The sequence below is a fragment of the Nicotiana sylvestris genome, chromosome 3 (assembly GCF_000393655.2).
Source record: "Nicotiana sylvestris chromosome 3, ASM39365v2, whole genome shotgun sequence".
Lineage (NCBI taxonomy): Eukaryota > Viridiplantae > Streptophyta > Magnoliopsida > Solanales > Solanaceae > Nicotiana > Nicotiana sylvestris.
In genome coordinates, this window is record NC_091059.1 from 13364273 (window position 1) to 13382432 (window position 18160).

General features: G+C 39.8%; 1 protein-coding gene across 1 annotated transcript; it reads right to left on the reverse strand.

Annotated features, from left to right (window-relative positions):
• Window positions 1–2924: 2924 nt before the first annotated feature.
• LOC138887063 (uncharacterized mitochondrial protein AtMg00810-like) lies at window positions 2925–4073 on the reverse strand. Its single transcript, XM_070168775.1, has 2 exons — window positions 3763–4073; window positions 2925–3669 (listed from the first exon to the last, which is right to left on the reverse strand). The coding sequence occupies exons 1-2, from the start codon at window positions 4071–4073 to the stop codon at window positions 2925–2927; spliced, it is 1056 nt and encodes a 351-aa protein (XP_070024876.1).
• Window positions 4074–18160: the final 14087 nt, after the last annotated feature.

Sequence of the window (18160 nt, forward strand, 5' to 3'; positions counted from 1 at the left end):
AACTCGCTCTTACTTGTGAGTCCCGGAGAACTTGTGGCCTCGATATTTTTTTCAATCATTCCGAGGAGCGTTCCGACCCGAGCCGTTGTTCCTTCAATCGACATATGGCTGATACCGCTCTTTGTTGAATCTTGATTCCTGATTTGTGTCCCTCGGGGGCTTGGCTCCAAATTTGTTAGGATGAACTGAACCCCAGGGGGCTCCCAAATGGTCATCCTCGGCCCTAATTTTTGACTGGTAGCAATTGTGCACATCTGACCATGTCACAGCTAGGTATTCAATCAAATTCTGTTTTAATTTCCAAGACGCGATCGAGCTTCTTTTATTCAAACCCTGCATGAAAGCTTGTACTGCCCAGTCATCAGAGACTAGTGGTAATTCTATTCTTTCCATCTGAAATTGGACACAAACTCCCTTAACATCTCATTGTTCCTTTGTTTTATTTTGAAGACATCCGATTTTCTCGTGGCCACCTTTATGGCCCCGGCATGTGCTTTCACAAAGGCATCTACTAACATAGCAAACGAGTTAATAGAGTTAGAGCTAGTTGTGATACCAAATCATAGCTCCTTTCAATAGCGCTTCTCCAAACTTTTTTAATAGGACTGATTCGATCTCATCGTCATTCAAATCATTTCCTCTGATTCCACAAGTGTATGAAGTAATATGCTCATTGGGATCGGTTGTTCCATTATATTTGTGTAAATCGGGCATGCAAAATCTTTTGGGAATGGGCATCGGAGCCGCACTCTGAGGGAATGGTTTTTGTATAAATTTTTTAGCGTCTAAACCTTTCAAAATTAGAGGTTCCCCTGGTATCTGGTCTACACGGGAGTTATAAGTTTCCACATTTTTATCATTGTCTTCAATTTTTTTCCCATATTCAATCCTCTTGGTTAGCTCTTGGAGCATCGTCAAAATCGTGTGGTCAATCCCCGAGCCACTTTCATCGGGCCTTTACAGCGCTGGTTCAGTACGCTGAGTGTTTACTGGTTCGGCTGTATTAGGAGTTTTATTCTGACTCTGAAGTTGAGCGATATAGATTTGCTGAGCTTGCAGCATGTCGAATATCACTTGGAGGGTGACTCCTCCATCTCCCATTCCTTGTGTTCTTTGGCCACTGGATCGGGCTTCCATGTGTTAATTTCCTTTGGGATCCACGCCTAGATTTGTCTTCAAAGAGATGTGCAAACTAACATCAATGGGTTCCACATTTGGCACTTCCCTTGGGTTTATCGGTGGTACACCGACCCCTGCTTGCTATTTTCTCCAAGACCTTTGTTGTCATGGATGGGTGCATTTTGTTAGCTAGACATGTTTCAACCTTAGAAGCAAAAACTCTTGGCAAGAAAAAATGTAAAAACAACGTGTGTAGCGATAATCGATAAGGAAATAATCACTATTATCTTTAGTCCAACGATGGGCGCCAAACTGTTTACCTCGAAAATATAAGTAACAATTAGATTTGATTTGTGGTTTTAAAGATATGTGATTTAGTTCAATACCAATTAATAATCAAGAAATAAGAAGTAAAGATGAAAGAGATTAGTGAATCAAACCAACGTAACCTAGCGGTAGCGGTAGTGACCTCAAGATTGTGACCTCGAGACAGACTAATAGCAATAAAATAAGGTAAGTAAAGTAAGAACAATAGAGCTAAAGGACAATGTTGCCAAACAGTAGGCAAATAGTAGAGAGTATATTCTTTTCTTAGTGATCAGATCATGTTACAAATGATTGGGATCCCCTTTATATAATAGGGGAACCCTAAATAAGGAATATTTCTATTTACAGTTGGAAATATTCTTGATACAACTATCTAACCGCCTAGTACAGAATCGTACAATCTTATTCCTTGATTCACGTCATGATCTTGGGGACGTGGAAGGAATCTAGCTCATTCTGTTAGAAACCCATAACGGTACTATTTCGGGGTCGAGCACACTTGGCCTCAATATTCCCCGAACTCCTATCTTCGGGCATCGCAATTTGTCTTTGAGCTCGGGTCTGGTCCACCGGTTTTGAACTTCGACCACGCCCGGACCCGAGCCTAGGACGGAACCTTGATCCTATAAATTGGGGGCATATAATTTTGACTGTATACAATGTCAAATCCTAATATTTTGAACACATTACTGACAATTGTTGTTTTGTTCATAAATGACAATTATTTTCTTTATTATCTAATTAAATTTATGGGACTTTTCACGACATTTGATTCAAATTAATATTATTCTTGTTCGTAAGATTTATTAAAATATATGTCATTAATAATCTGGTTATATCAATGTATATGTAATGTTATTATTAGATAGAAATTAGTAAATCATTCAAATTACATAGATCTCTCGAGGAATGGGATGGGTGTATGAAGTGAGAATCATTAAGGCTTTGCTCAAAATAAAGCAGTCCGGTGCATAAAGCATCCAATGTTCGCGTAGGATCTAGGAAACGGATGCACCCTCTTACTAGCTTGAATCGACATGGATTTTGAGGAAAAATACTAACTAGGGCTTGAAGTTTCATAGAGAAAGAGAGAGATTGAGCAGAGCTTTATTTCTCATCGCCTAGAATGTGGGCCACTATATTTATATGACCCATTCAATCCACTAAAGCTATAAATAAAAATGGGGGCTTGTACTAACTACACTAACTAGCCCACATCAGAACAAATATTAAACTCAATACCCCCCTCCCTCCCCCTTCAAGTTGGAGGGTGGTAACACTCCCAACTTGCTGATATGGAGATGATGGACTGCCCCAGGTAGAGGTTTGGTGAGAATGTCAGCCATTTGGGTAGAGCTGGAAGTGTGTAGTATAGAAATCAAGCCATCATTCAGCTTGGTGCGTACAAAGTGACAATCCAACTCTATATGCTTGGTCCGCTCATGGAAAACAGTATTCTTTGCAATGTATATGGCAGCCTAGTTATCACAGTAGACAGGACTAGAAGAAAGATTATTAAACCCAAAATCGGATAAAAGTCTAGAGAGCCGGGTAACCTCAGCCTCAGCTTTGCTCAAGGACATATACTCAGCCTCAGCGGAGGATAGAGAGACAACACGTTGTTTCTTGGATTTATAGCTGACCAAACTGCCACCTAGCATAATGCAAAAACCAGTCTCTGACCGTCTACTATCAGTACAAGAACCCAAATCACTGTCACAATAAACTTGAAGAGAAAAATTAGAGGAGTTGTTGAAGAATAACCCAAAATCAGAAGTCCCTTTCAAGTACCTCAAGAGGTGCAAGGCAGCTTTCATATGAGGAACACAAGGATGCTGCAAGGAAAATGACAAATCTGGCCTAGTATGTGTTAAGAAATTTAACTTGCCAATCAAACTCCTATACAACTTAGGACTGGGTACACGATCACCCATATTGGCCTTCAATTTCTCATGTAACTCAAGAGGGCAGACCACAAAAGAAGACACATCAGAACAAAATTCTTTCAGGAGATCATGAATGAACTTGCGTTGATGGAGTAAAACACCAGAAGGAGTGTACAAAACCTCAATACCAAAAAAATAATTCAACAAGCCTAAGTCTTTGATTTTGAACTGAGCATGCAAGAAGGCTTTCAAGGTAGAAATTTCATCTAAATCAGTCCCAATAAGAACTATGTCATCTACATAAATAGCCAAGATAACAAGAGAATCCCCAGACCCTCTAGTAAATAAAGACTAATCATTTAAGTAGTGAACATAGCCCCTAGACTGTAAGGCGTGGGAAAGATTAGCATACCACATCCTGAAAGCTTACCTTAGCCTATAGAGAGATTTTTGCAATTTGCACACGAGGGTACCACATAAGGAAGTGGAGGGAACAGACAATCTAGGAGGAAGTTTCATATACACTTCCTCATCCAAACCACCATGCAAGAATGCACTATTTACATCACTACTAGAAACACATGGATTTCCTGCGGCAAAATTAGTGGGAAACTGGTGGGAAAATTGAGTTTTCACACCGCATTCCCACCGAAATGAGTCACCAGGAAAACGCTTGGTGGGAAATATCTTCCCAAAGAAACGGTGGAAAATTTCCCACGGATAAAGTATGAACTTTCCCATTGATAACCGTGGGAAATATGCAATTTCTAAAAAATAAAGTATGAACATTCTCACCGATATCTGTGGGATAAATGCAAATTATGAAAAACAAAGTATGAACTTTTCCACTGATATCAGTGGGAAATATGCAAGTTCTGCAACTAAAGTTACGAACCTTCCCACGGAATCTGGGGCAATTCCGTGGAAAATCTCGAAATTATTTTTGTGCACAATGTTGTAAATATACTGCACCACCTGCCAAACAAAAAAATACAACCACCAACAACCTAAATACAATTAAACATTCACACACAAAAATCAACATCTTCCGATCCATTTCGTTAATTAACAACCAACCAAAACTGAAAATACTAGAAACCAATAATGCAACTTAACATTCAAATAAGAAATTTAGCATTCAATCTTATCCAATTGATACATAAAATCCAACATCATAATCCTACTCAAAATCATATTAATAAAAGAAACTACTCCTTAGTCTTGTTAGAGCGTGACGGAGAACGTGGCACAGAAAATGCACTAGATGCTAAGAGGTAGTTTAGCTGGGCCTTGAGGCTTTCAACGTCACCGGTGACACGTGTAAATGGAGCACCATTTCGCCTCATTTCTGCCTCATCCTCCTGCGCAGCCCTTTCCTGTGCATATAACTAAGTGATCTCTACTATTCTTCTATTCAATAGCTCAAACTCATCCTGATCAATCGAGGACCTTGAGGAAGAAAAGCCACCAGGTCCAAAAGACCGACGACCAGAACTAAACACTGATCCAAGCCCGTAAACTCTTCCCTTATGTATGCTATCAGCCGCCTTAATCCACAAGTCCATATAATTTTCCTGAGATGGTTGGATTGGCTTTCCTTGATCATCAGTTGGTTGGCTTTGAATGAACTCCTCCAAGGATTGTTTAAAAGTATTCTGCAAAAAAGTCACAACTATTATATGAATAAATTTAATTAATGAAAAGTATTAAAAAGTAACTTGAAATCTTACATAGGTTGTCTCGGCTCGTGGCTCGATCCAATTTGTCTTTGTTCCATCCTTTAGCTTCTTCATATGTGTAAAATACATCATCTTGAGTAGCTGGTCTTTTAAAGACTTTTCATATTAAATAAAACATGAAAAAAGCAAAATTAAAGTGCTATGTCCATGAAACTTCAAAAAGATTAGTTAACCGTGTAATTAGTTACAACAACAACAACAACAACAACAGTTTAGGTATATACATATATACCTTGTATTCCAGAAATATGGAGCCAAAAAGATTAATAATAACAATAACTGATGTAGCCATACTTCAAACATGAACTAGAAACTCCAAAAATTGCAAAAAAGACCATAAAGAAAGATCATAACATATTACTGGAATTGTTCAGGTCCAAAAAGCATAAGAAAATGCATAATCAACTAAATGAAATCATTTAATCCACAAGTTATGGAACAAAACTTTGACTAAAAAAGCTTCAGAGTCTCACAATATATACCTTTACAAAAAAAAAATACAGATTCGATACCAACAGGCCATATGAAGAACAAATTCTTCCTTTAATCCACAACGATTAGGATGATTCCTATCGTACATCCATCTACGATGTTCACTTTCCATCTAGTACACAAATACACACAAACAACTGAATAGACTTAGAACGATTTATTTGTTTCAAGTTAGGTTACACTTAATCTTGAATAGTATACCTTAAAGAACTCACTTAGATTACAATTAATTATGAATAGTATACCTTAAAGAACTAACTTTTATTCATCTTTTTATAAGTCAAGAAAAGACTATGGTTCAAGATCAAGTTACTATGAATGAAAAGTACTTTTTCATAGATATGCTCCTATTAAGTTCTTGGAATCAGTTTACAAAGTCGAACCAAGATTCTAACACATTGGTTATCATCCATAATTAAATTTTAACTTGGAGGATAGATATAATATTCACAATAAAGGATTTTTTATCAAGGTAAAAGCAATATAAATTCATATAGTTGTTCTAGCAATTTAACAACTGAAACCAACTTAGAGATTAGCAAATGAAGTTACCTCAAGACTTATAACCTGATTTTGTATTCTTTCACACTTTTGTATCTTCACTTCCTGGACACTTAAAAGGGCCAGAAACTTGTAAGCATATATTTCATGAAAACTGTTTGGAGAAATGGCTATTAATGCACAAGGATAGAAAAGCAACTTTTTCACATACAAACTTAATTAAAGCAACGGAATTCCATTGATTTCTATGAGAATAGGAAACCTATATTTCATTACCCTATTATGTTACTTGAAAGGCTATTGCAGTTAATTACTCATAGCAAGTAAAATTAAAAAAAAAACAAGTAACTTTCTCTAACAAGTTAAAATTGAAATGACACTATAAATGAAACAAACAAAGTACTAAGTATTTGAAAAAAATAAAAATAAAAATAATAGTAATCACAAAAGTAGTAGTAAACAGTTAATTACTACTACTATATTTCAGATGCTCTTCATTAGGATAAGAAATGAAGTTGACCTACTGTCACGACCCGGATTTCCCATACTCGGGAGTCGTGATGGTGCCTACTCGTAGAAGCTAGGCAAGCCATGAACTTAGAAATCAGTAACTCCTTTATTTTAAAACTTCTTACCAATTAGATTAACAAGGAAATAAGCAATTAAATAACAGCGGAATATGAGATTTAAGCGGAAGTCTTAAATAAATTTAAAGCTAAAATGTTTCGAAAGTCAATACATGCCTCTACCCAGAACCTGGGGTCACAACATCCACAGACTACTAAGAGTACTAAATACAACCGTTTGAAAGAAATTTAACATTGTTTTTCCCGAATACTTAAGATAACAAAATATATAAAAAGATAGAGGAGACGTGGGGCCTGCGGACGCCTGCAAGGCTACCTTGGTGTCTCGGTGGATTGAAGGCTGGCTCCCCAGCTACTGCTGTTGATCAAGTGCTGCTCCGTTATTTGTGCAGAGTGTAGTTTCAACACAACCGACCCTATGTGCTGGTAAGTGTCTAGCCTAACCCCGGCGAGGTAGTGACGAGTCTAGGACCAGACTCCAGATAAACCTGTGCAATTATATAATATACAACAGAAATATAAATAGGTAATAATAGTTTTAAAGGGAGGGGAAACATGCTTCAGGGAAACACATCAATTCTATCAGAAACTTAATAAAGTATGGAGAAACACTCGATGTCTACAATCAATACAATAACAATACTGTTGCGGCGTGCAACCCGATCCCTTATCAGTTAACATTGTTGCAGCGTGCAACCCGATCCCTTATCATTTAACATTGTTGCGGCGTGCAACCCGATCCCTTATCATTTAATATTGTTGCAGCGTGCAACCCGATCCACATATATAGTTGTATTAATGTTGCAGCGCGCAACCCGTTCCAAATATATAGTCCACAATAATCCTAATTAGCTATCCCGATAAGGGATCAACAATAGACTACACTCTCCCAGCAAGGAGAACTCAACAGTAAAAGTATAAACGCCCCATTTAACATTGTTGCGGCGTGCAACCCTATCCCTTATCATTTAACATTGTTGCGGCGTACAACCTGATCCCTTATCATTTAATATTGTTGCAGCGTGCAACCCGATCCAATATATTATCTATTGTGGTGTGCAGCCGATCCACATATATAGTTGTTGCGGAATGCAAACCGATCCACATATATAGTTGTTGCGGCGTGCAACTCGATCCAATATAATATCTAATAATGTTGTGGCGCGCAATCCTTCCAAATATACAGTCCACAATAATCATAATTAACCGTCTCGGCTAGGGATCAAAAATAGACTACACTATCCCAGCAAGGGAACTCAACAGTACAAGTATATACGTCCCGGCAAGGGATGAACAACCATAACCAAACTTGTCCCAACACCTAACTATCTCAACTATAACTCAACTAGTTTCAACATCTAACTACCTCAGCTATAACTAAACTTGTTACAACACCTAACATGAAGAATCATCAACCTAAGCGTCCATAGTAACAATTAAGAACACAATACAAGGAAACCTCAATTCAACAATAGCCCGGCAAGGGGGCAACACAATGATCTCTTCTTTTCTCACATTTACTTCACAATTCTCTTCGCAACTCGACCCAGTGCTCTAGAGTTTCGATTATCACTTATACTTTCACAGTTCGTTATACAACTGGAGCAAACTCTCCTCAATGTTCATAGGTCACAACTCTTTCCACAACATTACACAACAATTATAAGTCTTCACCAAGGCATGAATAATACAACGAGATCATGAAAATCAAAAGATAAGACTCACGGTCATGCTTGACACCAACGCGTAGATACTCGTCACCATGCTTATACGTCGTACTCAACAAGAAACAAATAGCAAATAGGACACAACTCCTAATCCCTCAAGCTAATATTAGACCAAACACTCACCTCGATGCCTCGAACACAACTCAAGCTTCAATCATAGATTTACCTCTTGATTCCACCGCCAATTCGCTCATATCTAGTCACAAATTACTTAATTATATCAATAAACGCTAAATGAATCAACCCCAATGCATGAAAATGAGTTTTTCCAAAGTTTTACCCAAAAAGTCAAAAATTGCCCCTGGGCTCACATGGTCAAAACCCGAGGTTCAAATCAAAACCCGATTACCCATTCCCCCATGAACCCAAATATATGATTTGTCTTGAAATCGGACCTCAAATCGAGGTCCAAATCCCCAATTTTAGAAAATCCTATGTTCTACCCAAAACACCTAATTTTACCTTTAAAATCATTGATTTGAAGTTCAAATCATGTTAAAAGATGTTAATGATTGAAGAAAACTAGTTAAAAACGACTTAAATTTGATTTGGAGAAGGAAGGTTCTTTGAAAAATAGCCTTATCTTTTTGAGGTTTTGAAAAATGAAAAATGACTGAAAATCCCGTCTATTTATACCTCTCTCAGACCCCCTATGCGGACCGCACAAAATAGACTGCAGCCTCACAGGCCTTCTTGAAGTGTTGCGGTCCAATCCCCTATGCGGACCGCACTAAATGGACCGTGACCGCACAGGTCTCCACCGTGCTCCACACGAAACCGACCGCGGACCGCACTGCAGCCCCCGATAGCACAAAGCCGACCGTGGCCACACAGCCTTCACCGCGCACCACTCAAGGTCGACCGCGGACCGCACTGGTGGGGTTCAGAGACCTGCAATGTTTTTCTGTTTTTAAGCCTAAAACATCCCGAAGCCTACCCGAAACTCACCCGAGCCCTCGGAACTCCAAACCAAGTGTACACAAAACCTCAAGAACATCCTACAGACTTATTCGCACGATCAAATCACCAAAATAACCTCAATAACCATGAACCAAACCTCAAAAATCAAGAACTTTTTCTCAAACTTCATCAAGTATCAAATTTAGCAATTTAGGTCTGAATCACGTCAATTCATGTTCTGTACTGAATATGCTACTTCCTCTTTGCATCTGCTGTTTGTTATGAATTCCCTATACCCCCATTCCCTTCTATGTGTTTGAGTTAAGGTTCATGGCCTGACAGCATCCAAATTGCTGCTTAGGTCTGAACCTGATCCTCAATGTATCCCAACTCTCAAAATTTGTCTGATAGGCTAGTCAGAGGTGTGCCAGCACTCCTAATTGTTGAGCATGACCACCAGCCTGCCATGGCTCTCCCTGATTCCCCCCTGTGCACTTACACTTACTCTTAGACTCTAAGTTCTGCCCCTCTATTATGAGCCTTGCTTTGGGACCTTGAGTTCCCTCTGAACTTGGACATCTGAGGGATGACATTTCCACACTTCACTATGCTCTTAATTATGCAATGTGTTTGGGATGTAAGCTGCCCGGAGTCCACTTGAGGCTCTTAGGGAACTTTGACACATCCTAAATGAGAGAAAGGCTTTGGAAATCTGATCTTGGAAGTTGGTTCATCTCATATTATTAGGACTTGAGTCTAAATTAGGCTCCTTGGTTATAGCTTAAATTTCTTATGTAATTTTAATTTTCTTGATTTATTCTGGTCTGTAATGTGTTGTAATAACTTATGGGGTTCTAGTGAAAAGGGGAGGGTCATTTATGTATGCAAAGGGTAGACAGCATGCTCATAGGCGTTACTATTTACAAGCTCTGCACTCACACATATCATGTAGAAATCCTGCCTATAAGTTCTCTGCACTCATGCACGTCATATAGAAATCCTGCCTATAGTTTTTGCACTTACGCATATCATGTAGAAATCGTACCTATAAGTTTTATGCACTCATGCACGTCATATAGAAATCCTACATATAGTTTCTGCACTTACGCATATCATGTAGAAATCCTGCCTATAAGTTTTCTGCACTCATGCACGTCATATAGAAATCCTGCCTATAGTTTCTGCAGTAATGCACGTCATGTAGAAATCCTACCTATTAGTTTCTGCACTTCTACATATAGAAATCATGACTATAGGTGTCCTGCACTTCTGCATTTTTATCTATCATTAGGCAAACGGTCATAGGTTAAAAGAATAATCAACTGTCTTCTAGATACCACGTCTATAGGACTCCCTGCACTTTCATAATCGTCTTAAAAGCAACTACGCCTAGAAATCATGCCTATGGGAGTAACCCTTTGAATCTGATTCACTTATTTCATCTACGAGTTTAAAATTAGTTGCAATGTTGTCTAATATATGCAGATCTTATGTTTTTGTATAATCAATAAGCCTTCTTTAAAATCAGAGTAAGCATTGTTAGATACCATGCCTATAAGCTTCACCTAGGCAGGCCAGTAGATAATTGATTAACTACATCAATCTTTGATAAATTACAACCAGGGAAGGCTAATTCGGACTCCTCATCTGAGAAATATGTGATGAATCAGCCTACCATAATGCTTTAAATTCAGACCATAACCAGTATTTGTAAGTCATGCTAAACAATTTGTTTCTTTAATTGAGGAGGCCCGTTTGAGCCCTTTAAACTGTTATGTGTTCTCCTGTACCTGCCTTATATGTTCTGATTGTCGCCCTAGAATTTTATCCTTTTACAATTCTGAAAAACCAAATCTCCCTTTCCTTTAGGACTATTAGTCCCAAATGCCTCCGGGACTGATAGGATTGGGGCGGGTACTAGCATACAATAAGTAACGATACTATTCTACGCTTAATACTTTAATGGGGTGGGAAAGGGTAGATATGGATATGATGACCGGTGCGCTAATACCACGTGTAACCCCTCTTTTGAGGAGTGATTACCGGGTATTGCATTGACGTGATCCATATTGTTTGTAAACCTAGGACCCCCTTTTCTTTTTAACTTGTTTTATTGTCCGGACTATTTCCTTAAAATTTCTGCTTTCTTTATTTTCTTCAAACTTTCAATTTGCTTGCAATAATATGTGAACCCCTTCTTACTTGAGACCTTAATTGTTTATTTGATTATGTGAAGTCAAAATTATAACATGGCCAGGAACCACACTAGTGGATCTTGAGGGGTGCCTAACACCTTCCCTCGAGATAATTTCTAGCCCTTACCCAAACTCTGGTTCTTCAAACTCAAACCCTTCTTAGTGTCCTAATGCACTTAATCATTAGGTGGCGACTCGTCAAGTTCCAAAACCCAATTCCCAAAAGGGAACGAGTCGTCCTCCCAAATGTCACAAGCTCGATTTCGCGAGTAAAGGGGGGTGAGACAGTGTGGAGACTCTGTTGGGGATATTTCTTTTAGGCTTTTACCATATCATGTTATTTGTGACTTTACTGCTTCTTTATTGCCTTTATTTAATGTCTTTATTTCTCTTCTATTATGAAGCTTAATTGGCTTCTTGTTCCATTTCTTTAATGATTTCTTTTACTACTTTCCTTCAATACTGTTGTAATTATGAGCAATTATTGTAATCATTACTTTATGAACGTGCAAGTACATGACAACTTGTAACTGCATATTCAACATCATATTCCACTCGTGCCAAATAAAATACCATAGCAACGCTTATAATGTGTGGTTGAGCCCTTCCGATATCATTACCCCCTAAATTTGGTAAAGGCGTATTTGTGGTAAAACCAGTCAATCAATGGTGTAGTCGGCGGTTCGGTGCCTTTCCCTCTTGAGTTGTCCGCTAATGGTTACCAGTCTAATACCTTATAGAAACCCTACTCTGTTCAGTTGCGCATGCATCACTGTCAAAACCTAGTCAAGTCAGTTATGTTGTCCACATAATGACTTTTTAAGATAGCCTTGTCCAAAGTCCACTGGGTTTCCTGGGAACCCAAACGGGACCATATTATGTGCATTTATTTGGAGAAGTAAATGCTGCTTATGCCAATTATTGATATTTAATAATCGAGTCCGGCGGGGTAAGGGTCTAACACTTTGTTTTGCAGAAATGAATGACAAAGTTCCCGATTTTGGTATGATCAACATACCCTCACTCTTGCTGACCTGGTGGAGGAACCTCCCATAAAGTAACCAAATCAATGAATGGAAAGAGAGAGTCACCAGGGCTAGTGAGAAGCTGGAATATCTAGAATACAGTCTGCTGGAGTTGGAAGGGAAAGTGAGGAAAAGAGTCACCGACTGTCAGAACGCTGAGAAAGGCAAAGGAGAAACCCTGGCGAAGGCATTTTTACTAGAAAATTTGCGCGAGCTGGAGGATCTGATTAACGAAAACATTCAACCTGAAGAAGGTACTTCTAGGACCAAGTAGCTAGGAGTCTTTTCTTTTGCTTTAAGAATGTAATAAGGCCAACTTCCATTAGTGACATTTTATTTTCTGCTATTTTAGTGTCGTTTTGGGGATTCGTCTTATTTTAATCAATAAAATGAGGCATTTAGCATTATAAGTTCTCCAAATCAACTTGTCTCTAGGCCTACCTCGGGCACAACGAGGTTCCCAAATTAGGACACGATTTATATTCTCGCACTATGTGTTTAAATATTGCAACGTTTTCTTCTCATAATCCGCACTAACTTTCTACCTTTTTGTTTTACCTTTTGTTTATTCCCCTCCCCAAAGGTTAGTTCGTGCACTCTGACATCATCATCAAACTCCACACGGAAAGCTTCGGGGTAGCAAGGCTGAACAAAGCACCATGCATTATCTTTATTTTTCGCTAGTTGACTTTCTTTCGGCATTTTTAATATTGAAATAAGAGCTCCAATATTCAAAACAATTATGAAATTTATCAAAGCATTTCAGTTTCTTATAAATCTTGCTCTTATTACTTTTTATCGTTTACTTTATTTACATAGCATTACTATTACTTATCTTGATGAACCGAACGTGCAATGAGGCAACACAACAAACGGATATGGACTTAGAAGAAGATGATATACTAGAAGAGGCTATTAAAGAGGTTGAGGATTTTGAGAACAAACCTAAGTCTAACCTGGACGAAACTGAGATTGTCAACCTGGCAGATGCAGAAAATGTCAAAGAAACACTAATCAGCATTCATCTGTCACCATCTGAAAAGAAAGAGTACACGGAATTTCTAAGGGAATATGAGGACATATTTGCCTGGTCTTATGATGACATGATTGGTCTCAGCACATCTATTGTAGCTCACAAAATGCCAACCGATCCGGCATGTCCACCAATAAAATAGAAGCTCGTGAAGTTCAAACCTGACATGAGTTTGAAAATCAAGGAAGAAGTCACCAAGCAAGTCAAAGCCAAGGTTCTCAGGTTAGTAGAGTATCCAACATGGTTAGCCAATATTGTGCCAGTGCCAAAGAAGGACAGGAAGGTTAGAGTCTATGTCGACTACCGGGATCTCAACCGGGCCAGTCTGAAAGACGACTTCCCCTTGCCGGACATACACATTCTAATTGACAATTGCGTCAAGCATGAACTGCAGTCGTTCGTTGATTGTTTTGCTGGGCATCATCAGATATGGATGTATGAGGAAGACGCGGAGAAAACGACTTTCATTACATCGTGGGGGATGTATTGTTACAAGATGATGTTGTTCGGGTTAAAAAATGCTGGGGCCACCTACATGAGGGCCATAACTGCTATTTTCCATGACATGATACACAAAAAGATCGAGGTATATGTAGATGACGTCATCATCAAATCCAAGAGAGCCAATGACCACATGGAAGATCTGAGGAAGTTCTTCAACAGACTAAGAAGGTACAACTTGAAGCTGAATCCTGCCAAATGTGCATTCGGGGTTCCTGCCCTAAAACTACTTATGTTCATTGTGAGTCGTCGAGGAATAGAACTAGATCCGTCAAAGGTCAAAGCCATCCAAGAACTGCCACCACTGAAGAACAAGAAAGAGGTTATGAGTTTCTTGGGAAGACTTAAATACATCAGCCGGTTCATAGCTCAATCCGCTGTCATTTGTGAGACAATCTTTAAGATGTTGAAGAAGGATGCCGCTACCAAATGGACTAATAATTGTCAGAAAGCCTTAGACAAAATCAAGGAATACCTATCAATGCCGCCAGTTTTGGTCCCGCCCGAGCCAGGTAGACCTCTATTACTCTACCTTGCAGCATTGGATGGAGCTTTCGGTTGTGTTCTGGGGTAGCATGATGAAACGGGAAGAAAGGAGCAGGCCATCTATTATCTCAGCAAGAAGTTCACCCCGTACGAGGCCCGGTATTCTCTATTGGAATGCACCTGTTGTGCTCTGACTTGGGTAGCTCAAACGTTGAGGCACTATTTCTGTGCCTATACTACTTATCTCATATCAAGAATGGATCCTTTGAAGTACATCTTTCAGAAGCCCATGCCCACTGGCAAGCTAGCCAAGTGGAAAATCCTGCTGTGTGAATTCGACATTGTTTACGTGACTCAGAAGGCAATCAAAGGACAAGCACTGGCAAATCATCTTGCTGAAAATCCCGTGGATGGAGAATACAAACCTCTAAAGACGTATTTTCCTGATTAAGAGGTATCTTTTATAGGGGAAGATATTGCAGAACCCTATGATGGTTGGAGAATGTTTTTCAACGGAGCAGCAAACTTCAAAGGAATTGGCATCGGAGTGGTCCTAGTATCAGAAACCGGCCAGCATTATCCGGTGTCTGTCAAGCTCAGGTTCCCGTGCACCAAAAATATGGCCGAGTACGAAGCCTACATCTTAGGGCTCAAGATGGCCATTGACATGAACATTCAGGAATTGCTAGTGATCGGAGATTCAGACCTGCTTATACATTAGGTTCGAGAAGAATGGGCAACCAAGAACTCCAAGATACTCCCTTATCTGCATTATGTATAGGAATTGAGGAAGAGGTTCACAAAGACAGAGTTCCAACATGTTCCTAGAGTTCATAATGAGTTTTCCGATGCATTGGCTACCCTATCGTCCATGATACAACACCCTTACAAGAACTTCATTGACCCTATTCCGGTAAAGATCTATGATCAGCCAGCTTACTGCACTCATGTAGAAGAAGAAGCAGACGGAGAACCTTGGTTTTATGATATCAAGGAATATTTAACGAAAGGAGAATATCCAGAACTCGCAAATCCTACTCAGAAACGCACACTTCAGAGATTATCTAACAACTTCTTTCATAGCGGAGGAATCTTGTATAGGAGGACTCCTGATTTAGGGTTACTAAAGTATGTCGATGCAAAGGAAGCATCCAGGCTATTGGAGGAAATTCATGCAGGAACTTGCGGTCCGCATATGAACGGCTTTGTCTTAACCAAGAAAATACTCCGAGCTGGTTATTTTTGGATGATTATGGAAACGGACTGCATCCAGTATGTCTAGAAATGCCATCGCTGTCAGATACATGCAGACTTGATAACAGTGCCTCCAAACGAGCTTACTGTAACAAGCTTGCCATGGCCGTTAGCCGCTTGGGAAATGGATATTATCGGACCTATCGAGCCTACCGCATCAAACGGGCACAGGTTCATTCTAGTGGCAATTAATTATTTCACCAAATGGGTTGAAGCAGCATCGTACAACGCAGTGACTAAGAAAGTGGTAGTAGATTTTGTCCGCGACCGTATTGTTTGTCGGTTCGGAATTCCGGAGTCAATCATCACTGATAATGGTTCAAATATCAACAGCGACCTGATGAAAGCCATGTGTGAAACCTTCAAGATCAAACACAAGAATTCTACAGCCTACAGATCTCAGATGAACGGAGCTGTAGAAGCCGCCAATAAGAATATTAAGAAGATACTAAGGAAAATGATAGAAAAGCATAAGTAGTGGAATGAGAAGTTATCATTTTCCATGTTGGGATACCGCACCATAGTCCACACATCAACCGGGGCAACTCCCTATATGTTGGTTTATGGTACAGAAGCAGTCATTCCCGCCGAGGTAGAAATTCCCTACCTAAGAATCATACAGGAAGCAGAACTTGACGATGCAAAATGGGTAGAGAGTCGCTACGAGCAGCTAGCTCTTATAGATGGAAAAAGAATGAATGCAGTTTGCCACGGTCAGCTCTATCAGAACAGAATGTCCAGAGCCTTCAATAAAAGAGTCAAGCCGAGACAGTTTACACCGGGGTAGCTGGTGTTAAAGAAGATTTTCCCGCATTAAGAGGAAGCCAAAGGGAAGTTCTCTCCCAACTGGCAGGGTCCATACATGGTTCACTGAGTCCTCACCGGAGGAGCCCTCATACTTGCAGAAATGGACGGTGAAGTTTGGCCGAAGCCGATCAATTCAGATGCAGTGAAGCGATACTATGTGTAACTTTTATGCTTTCCTCATATGATGTAATTTGAACTACGCCTGACCTGATTCCCTTTTAAGAGGGGATACGTAGGCAGACCTATGGGTTCGGTCATAATTTAATAAAAATTTCATTTCCCCCCGCTAATGGAAACTGGGGCAAAATTTTGAGGAGGACCCTCAAAATTCCGAAGTGGTTTCAGCCATTCGATGCAAGCAGCCATCGGAAGCAGCAGCCCAGTAAACTGGGCAGAATTTTGAGGAGGACCCTCAAAATTTCGGAGCGAGAGAAGTTGCAGTATCTTGGACCATGTCGCAGTCGTCAGTTCATCTAAAGAAAAATATTTTTAATTATGTATTTATTGTCACATTTCTTTACTAAATCATGCATGTCTGTTACCAAAGTTGCTTTGTTTAGCAATGTTACCCCAATGATATGCCCAATATCATCGGAACGAAGCCGAGCAGGTCAAGCAGAGCCAGTGGGAATACGAACTAGCCTCCCCTCTTTACAAAACTCACGATTTTTCTTTGAATGCAGGCACTTGAGTTGCAAAATCATCAAGTATACTATACACTCCCGAGACTCACATTGCTCATGAATATAACTCTCATAGTTGTTATCTGCATGCAGTGCTCCCAGCAGACACAGTATCCCCAGCAGTTGCAATATCTCGATCCGCTATCAGCTAAGAAAATTCTATCATCATTTTGCCCTTTTACTCATTGCATAAGGCTACCTTGTTGCCTTCTGAGACTAAGCATTGTCTCCATCTGCATTCCTGCATTGCATAAGGCTACCTTTCTGCCTTCTGAGACTAAGCATTGTCTCTATCTACATTTCCTGCATTGTATAAGGCTACTTTTCTGCCTTCCGAGACTAAGCATTGTCTCCATCTACATTTCCTGCATTGCATAAGGCTACCTTTCTGCCTTCCGAGACTAAGCTCTGTCTCCATCTGCATTCCTGCATTGCATAAGGCTACCTTTCTGCCTTCCGAGACTAAACTCTGTCTCCATCTGCATTCCTGCATTGCATAAGGTTACCTTTCTGCCTTCCGAGACTAATCTCTGTCTCCATCTGCATTTCCTGCATTGCATAAGGCTGCCTTTCTGCCTTCCGAGGTTAAGCTCTACCTCCATCTGCATTTCCCTACATTGCATAAGGCTACCTTTCTGCCTTTCGAGACTAAGCATTGTCTCCATCTGCATTTCTCTGCATTGCATAAGGCTACCTTTCTACCTTTCGAGACTAAGCTCTGTCTCTTTCTGCATTTCTCTGCATTGTATAAGGCTACCTTCTGCCTTCCGAGACTAAGCTCTGTCCCCATCCTGCATGGCTAAAATGTCGCCACTTTATCACTCTTGCATTGCTGAAATATCGCCACCTTTTATTTACGTCTTGCATCGGTTGAAATATCGCCACCTTTTATTTACGC